Below are 7,321 nucleotides of genomic sequence, written 5' to 3' on the forward strand. Positions count from 1 at the left end.
AATAAAAATTAAATAATTACTTAATTTTAGTTTAATTTTTTGTTTAAAAATTATATATATATATATATATATATATATGTTAAAAAGTGGTAAAATATCTTTTTTTAACAATTATAATAATAGTATAATTAGTAAATTTAATATTTAATAGTAAGAAAAATATTTTTAAACTCAATAAAATTGAATAAATCTATTTTCAGAAATATGTCTATTTTTGTCATTTGACTATGGTTTAATTTAATAATTTACCAAATGCACTTTGATTGTTTTTTTAATCGGCTTTAATTTTAATTAATATTTTACCAAACGTCTAACTGCTTTTTTTTTCTCACAGCACATCATCGCACAACAGAAAAGTGCTTTTATAAAAGCCGCAGCAATACCAAACTAAGATACCAGCACAGCATCGCCTAAGATTAAACGTGTGTTTAGACAGTAATCACAAAATTTTCATTTCTTGTACATTTTGTTTTAAAATAAATATTAAACAAAAATTACATTAACCAAAAAAGAATAACTGTGAAGCTAGACCTCCATTTTTAAGATCTCTCAAATACAGTATATTACTGTGCTAATTATGATTATAATCTTCCAATCTTTAAGAGAGTATTATAAAGTAATTCATTCCATATATCAGGAATACCAGGCAAACACCAATGGTTACAATCCTGTATGGAGTTTTCAGCCGCATCCTTCTCTTCGTCATTGGTTTTGTAGACTTTCCGATAAATCGAAGGGTGAGCATCCGCTCGATAATAAGTAAGTCTAGTTATATTCAGATATAAAACAGGAGTCTTCATTCGTTGTATAGCGTCTTCTAGTATTTTCAGTTTTGCAGGATACTTCTCTATGTAGTTAGGTTCGTCCAAAATCGGTTCTTTTACTCTGTTGCATTTTCCACCCGTATTCCATTTTCCTCCGCTGCACATTTTTCCGTTCATAAGCATACAACAGAAAAAACCATTCTGCACAATGTGCACTGGAGCTAAGCATTTTTACCTGAAATGGGTAACCGAATAGCTTCTGAAAATAACTTGAGTTTTGTTAGAATCAATGTTCTTGTCGATCCATTTTCTCCAGGTAGCAAGTGCTTTCTCGTATGCTTCAAGTACTCCAAGTTTGGGGTACACATGTCTACCCACTTGAAAATAGTTCTCCCTGCATATAAGAAAACCAAAAATGCATCATGCTACAGACCCTTCATCTTGGATATGGATGAAATTTTTTTTTTGATCGGTTGGATATGGATGAAATTGATGGGGATACACAGATGTTAACTCACCCTTGTCCAGTTTTGAAATGATTCCACCAATGCCATGAATTGAAGATCATAAAATCAGCATCACGAGATAATGTTGCTAGCTTGTTCATCCAATCCAGTCTTAAAGTCTCTATTGTTTGATTATTTGTAGTATTGAAATATTTCGATTCACTGACCAGAAATGGAGCATGAATAAACTCTATGTAACAATTATAATCCTACAAAATAAAAATAAAAAAAACTCAGTGTTTTTACAAGCAAAATCGGTCAAATTTTATACAAGATTGTGATTGTGAAAACTAACCTCGTATTTGATTGAAGCAACTCCTTTTTTCTTGAATTCCATTCTTCCTGAAATCTCATAAACTTTCTTCTTATTCCTAACACTATTCCTAAGTATACAATTTAAAGATTCCCACATGTTTCTATTCAATGAATCTCCAATGAATAGCATTCTTTTTCCTCTCATCCTCTCCAGAAAATCAGTTGCATTTAATCTGAAAAAGAAAAAGAAAAACACCATTAAACTCAAAATTTTAAAACAAACCAACCCATCACAGTAAAAAGAGAGGAATCAACGCACCTTAAGACATTGCAATTCTTGGGTTGCCATTGCCATTTCAAGAAATCGTTATTCGGTCTCTTATTAAGATAACAATCAAAATCCTTATCAATATATGGACATGAACCTTCAGGATAATATGGTTTTATATCTTCCCTCAATACCCATTGCCCATCAAAAATATCACATTCTTGTTCCTCATTAGCAGTGGTAATGGCAGCAGTATCCGTAACATTCTCAGTACTATCAATCGCAGTAGTGTTGGTGTAATTTCCGAGTTGCGGATCAGAAGAGCTAGCCGTTACGTTGTTAACGAGTTCTTCTTCATGAACTCCAAGTACAGGAACCGAAATACCAGTATCATTGTTAGTGGTTGTATCGACGGATTCTCCATCTCGAACCAACGAGTTATCTCCGGCTTCCGGTGCTGGAGCTGGAGCCGGAAAAGTTGAGTTATTGTCCAATTCCTCATTAAAAACAGTTTCATTGGTAAATGCTGTTTTTGTAACATTTGTTTCTTTGTCTTGCAACAAAGAATCATCACTACTAGTAGCAGTAGAATTCGGATAACAGAAATGCCACGAAATGGAAAATACATTTTGAGAAGATTTAGAGAAACATATATGATTCTGAAAACTAGAACGATAGGTTAATAATGAAGTTGATTTGAACGGAGAATAGTAACTAAAAAGAAGTGTAAAAACAAGAAACGAAATTCCAACTCCATAACCAACACTTGAAATCACATCTCTTTTACGCTTTGAAATGAATATATCAACATACCCAGCAAGCTTAACATTATTATGATTATTATTCTTCATTAAAATCTTCTTCTATCCAATCAAATCTTGATCACTACTAATTTGGATTTGATCAAAAAAACTTCAAGTTAAACAAGGAATCATAAAGAAAACAGGAACTAAACTCAAAACTTAGAATAAGGATTATATTCAGATCTCTGTACAATGTTTTTATGTTTTATATGTTAAAACAGAAAGCAAAGTGGTGGTTCCCAAGAAGAAACATACTGTATGTATAATCTTAATGGAAGTCTTTCCAAAGTACTGATAGTTTGATAAACAATGTGGAGAATTACTAACTTTAGTGGTGTAATAACCCGTGAAGCTCTTCCCACTTGAGACTTTTTTTTTAATAACAGCTTCAAGGTAATGGAGAAATTTAGAGCATTTGCAACATTCCATGTGGCGTGTGACTGGGTGAGGCTTATTTTATTTTTTTCTAAGAAATCATCTTTTTTAAGTAACTTTTTGTGTGAAAATGCTAATTTTAGTAACTTTTTTTTTGTGTAAAAATGTTAATTTTGAGTACAACAGAGTACTAAAATCAATATTTAGTCCTAGAATGCAATCCGGGATTACTGATTATCAGAGCTGTCGTCTTAGGGTAGAAATGCCTGTGAATCTGTGATAGATAAAGATTTATGGTCACTCATTCCTGCTAGTATTCTGTGGGGTTACACATTGCTGGAGGAAAAAAAATTCACGATGATTTGAAGATAAGTGTAAGAATATATGGCCTGTGTGTAACCGATACATAAAGTTTTTTGTTACTTTGTTGAGGCAGTTAGCACATCGGGACCTTGATTTTATGTAATGTGAGTGTCTCTGTTCTTCTCTTTTATCTCTCCCTCTCCTTTTTTCTAGCTGTCATTTACCTCTTGTAGATCTTCTGCTTGTATTTTTTTTTTTCTTCTAGCTAACTCTTTCTTTCATCAAAATACCCTTATAAGGCCGGTGCACATCCGAGTGGAATCATTATAAGGCTATATGCGTATGTTCTACTCTAAGTCTCAAGGTTGTTACGTGCGGCTACAGGGATAACCAAATTCAACGAGGTTACCAAATTATATGTGATTGAAGAGTGGTTGAAAATCGGGACCATAGTTAACTTCCTGGAATTTGGTAAATTGTAGCCCCTGTAATAGCCTTCTAAAGTTTCAACATCATCTATTTCTTCTATTTTCTTTTGAGTGTGGCCTTGGCCTTGTCACTGATAGAATTAGATATCAGAGTAATGTACAAGATAATATGAGAGTATTGCATAATTTGTGTGACGAAGAGCTCAAATGAGGGGAAAAAAATAATCAGTAGAGTAGACTACAAGATTAGATGCATTAAGAATCTTATACTACAAAAAACTTCTTGCAGAGCAGGTATATATGTTCAAGAAAAAACTCCCATTATTAAGCACACTCAAACAATATAATAGGATTAAATAAAGACATTGGTTTTTCCTTGTATTAGGTTAGACTAAAAAGGATTAGGCAACCTACTCCAAGCTGTTAAAGCTTTAATAATTATTTTGGGTACTCATGGCGCATTACAGGGGCAATATTCTGACTAAGATTCTCAACGAGGATCAAGTGTTCCAATAATATTACATTAATCAAAAGTAAATCCGCTCCAACATTGGACTCATTAGTGTCATCTTTATACCTAGAACCATTATTCTTATTCTGTTCGATCGGTGTCAACTTTTTGCCACCGGTTAATCGCATAATTTCATATCTTGTATATACAATGAGGTTATAAAACAAGTACTCATGAACAAAAGCTAAAAACAGCTATGAAAATTAAAAGTTCAAAGGCACACTACGCTAAAGTACTCTATTATATGTTTTTCTTGGTAATTAAAATCATAATTTACCCATCTTTAATAGAGAAGTATAAAGTAATTCGTTCCACACATCAGGAATACCAGGCACGCACCAATGGTTACAATCCTGTACAGCCTTCTCGGCCGCATTCTTCTCTTCTTCAGCTGTGTTGTACTTTCTACCATAAATTGAGACGTGCCCATCGGCTCGATAATAAGTAAGTTTAGTTACATTTAGATACAAAACAGGTGTCTTCATTCGTTTCAGAGCGTTTTCGAGTATTTCCACCTTCAAAGGATACTTTTCTACGAAATTCGTTTCGTTTGAAATTGGCCCTGTTTCTCTGTTGCATTTTCCACCAGTATTCCATTTACCCCCGCTGCATATGTAGTCATCCATAGTTAATATTTAGGATAACGTAGTAGGGCGCAGTTTTAAGTTTTAGACTGACTATTTATGCATCTACGTCGTCGTAGAAATAGATCAGATTGGTATTATGAGGTTTACCTGAAATGGGTATCGGAATATCCTCGGAAAATTACTTGGGTTTTGTTAGAGTCGATATTCTTGTCAATCCATCTTCTCCAAGTAGCAAGTGCTTTTTCGAATGCTTTAAGTACATCTAGTTCCGGATATACTTTATTACCTTCTTGGAAATAATTTTGCCTGCATATCAACAAACCAATCATTAGATGCTAGCCAACGGACACCCTATGGCCTATAGTGACTCCTATATCTGCAGTGGCGGTGGAGCCAGGATAACCGTTATGGATGGAGGGCCAAAAAAAGTTGTCTTTGTTAAGGCCCAGCAAACCAGGCGCGGAGGAAACACAAAGAACTTTGTTTCTTGGGCGCAAACTTGGCCAGCAGATAAGGGGGCTATCGCTCCTGCGGCCTATGTTGGCTCCACTAAAAAACAATTGTCATTGTAGAATGATATATATGATTGATAGATCACTGTTAACTTACCCAGTTTTATGATGATTCCACCAGTGCCATGAATTAAAGATCATAATATCAGCATCTCGAGATAATGTTACTAGTTTTTCCATCTTATCCAATCTTAAAGTGTCCATTTTTTTCTTAGTTGTCGTGTTGAAATATGTTGATGTACTCACCAAAAATGGAGCACACACCCACTCAATAGAACAGTTGTAATCCTAAAAATAATCAAAAACCGGAAGTTAAAACCAAATTGGCTAAATTAAAATCTCAAGATAAGATAGAGATAATTAAATTGTTAATGTAATTTTATAGCAGCTTATCTTAATTACCTCAAATCTGACTGAATACATTCCTGTCTTCTTGACTTTCATGTCAACATTCCAAAGCATACAAACTAGAGATTCCCACATATTCCTATTCAATGAATCCCCCACAAATACCATTTTCTTTCCTCTCATTCTCTCCAAGAAATCACTTGTGTTTAATCTGCAAAACATCAAACAAAATTCAGATAAATTCAAGCTTGTTTACTGCACTGTTTGACAATCGCTGGGCCAGATATACATTTACCTTGAGATATTGCAACCATTGGGCTGCCATTGCCATTTCAAGTAATCATTATCTGGTCTCCTATTACGGATACAATCATGACGACTGTCAACAAATGGACAAGAACCAACTGGGTAATATGGTTCCCTAGCTTCCTCCCTTAATACCCATTGACCATCAAATATATCACATTCTTGCTCTTCTTCAGTCGTCCTACTACTGTCCTTTCCAGGCTGCAGATCAGAAGCGCCAGTTGTTATGTTTTCCGGGTTTCCTTCTAGTACTTCTTCTTCTTTAACCAGTGATTTATCTCCAGCTTCTTGAACCAAAATACTAGAATTTTTGTTCACATTCCTATCATCATAATCTTGGGTCTTATTATCATTCTGACCAATAAAGATAGTTTCATTTTTCACTCCCACATTTGGGATTTCTGTTTCTTTGTCGTGCAACAAAGAAACATTTCCAGACGTGTTTTGCAACTCTGACGTAGCATTATAAGAAGGTGTAGAACTAGTAGAATTTGAATGACAAAGAAACCAAGGAGATATGTAAATTCCATTTTGAAATGATTTAGAGAAACAGATTCTTTTATGAAAACTAGAATGATTCAGTAATGATGATGGTTTTAATGGAGAGTAGTAATTGAAAAGAAGTGTAACAATAAGAAGTGAAATTCCAACTCCATAGCCAATACCTGATATCACATTTCTTCTACTTTTTGAATGTAATGCTTTCGCGAAAAAGAAATTATCGAAAAACTCAAGCTTAGAATTCTGCAACATCATCGACAACTACTTCCTAATTCTCAACTTCTTCTACCTAGTATATATCGACAGAAACGAAAGAAAGCGAGCAAAGAACTAAGAAAAGTGTTTAATTGGTCACATCCATAGTTGCATTGCTGTTGAAATGTTATTATGTAAATTATGAGTAGTAGTTAGACAAAACAACTTAACATAATTGGAGAGACAATAAACTAATGACGGAGTTCTTCAAACATGCATGTCAAAACAATGGATGGAAGCCCAACCAACTTAATAATAGAGAAAGCCACCATTCTTCTATGGTTCGATTAGCAGTCGCACTCTCATAATTAGTTACTGCCAGATCGAGCCAACATTCATGATCATCGGACTTTGTCGAATCAGTTGAATTAAACTGCAAGTGGAATTTATTTATTTATGTATGTTGAATGTAAACGAATATTTAACCATGAACTATACGTTGTACTATATACGATGGGATGAGAGAGTTACGGCTAAGAAATGTCTTTTTAGGAATCGGATATAAGATTCCTAATATCTACCGGCATGTGATGAACTAATTAAAGAACACAACAAATAATGCATTAGATAAGCTAATCCAACTATCAATTAGTATCAAG

The 7,321-nt window shown here is 34.0% G+C and overlaps 2 protein-coding genes across 2 annotated transcripts; both read right to left on the minus strand.

The window, feature by feature from the left end:
* Window positions 1–456: 456 nt before the first annotated feature.
* On the minus strand, window positions 457–2,949 carry LOC113277465 (protein trichome birefringence-like 2). Its single transcript, XM_026526557.1, has 5 exons — window positions 1,845–2,949; window positions 1,566–1,758; window positions 1,283–1,479; window positions 1,000–1,158; window positions 457–921 (listed from the first exon to the last, which is right to left on the minus strand). Exons 1-5 carry the CDS (start codon window positions 2,642–2,644, stop codon window positions 582–584), a joined length of 1,689 nt encoding a protein of 562 aa, XP_026382342.1. The 5' UTR covers window positions 2,645–2,949; the 3' UTR covers window positions 457–581.
* A 1,435-nt stretch (window positions 2,950–4,384) lies between these two features.
* LOC113277466 (protein trichome birefringence-like 2) lies at window positions 4,385–6,719 on the minus strand. Its single transcript, XM_026526558.1, has 5 exons — window positions 5,956–6,719; window positions 5,715–5,871; window positions 5,410–5,600; window positions 4,948–5,106; window positions 4,385–4,819 (listed from the first exon to the last, which is right to left on the minus strand). The coding sequence occupies exons 1-5, from the start codon at window positions 6,717–6,719 to the stop codon at window positions 4,480–4,482; spliced, it is 1,611 nt and encodes a 536-aa protein (XP_026382343.1). The 3' UTR covers window positions 4,385–4,479.
* Window positions 6,720–7,321: the final 602 nt, after the last annotated feature.

The sequence above is a fragment of the Papaver somniferum genome, chromosome 5, assembly GCF_003573695.1.
Source record: "Papaver somniferum cultivar HN1 chromosome 5, ASM357369v1, whole genome shotgun sequence".
NCBI lineage: Eukaryota > Viridiplantae > Streptophyta > Magnoliopsida > Ranunculales > Papaveraceae > Papaver > Papaver somniferum.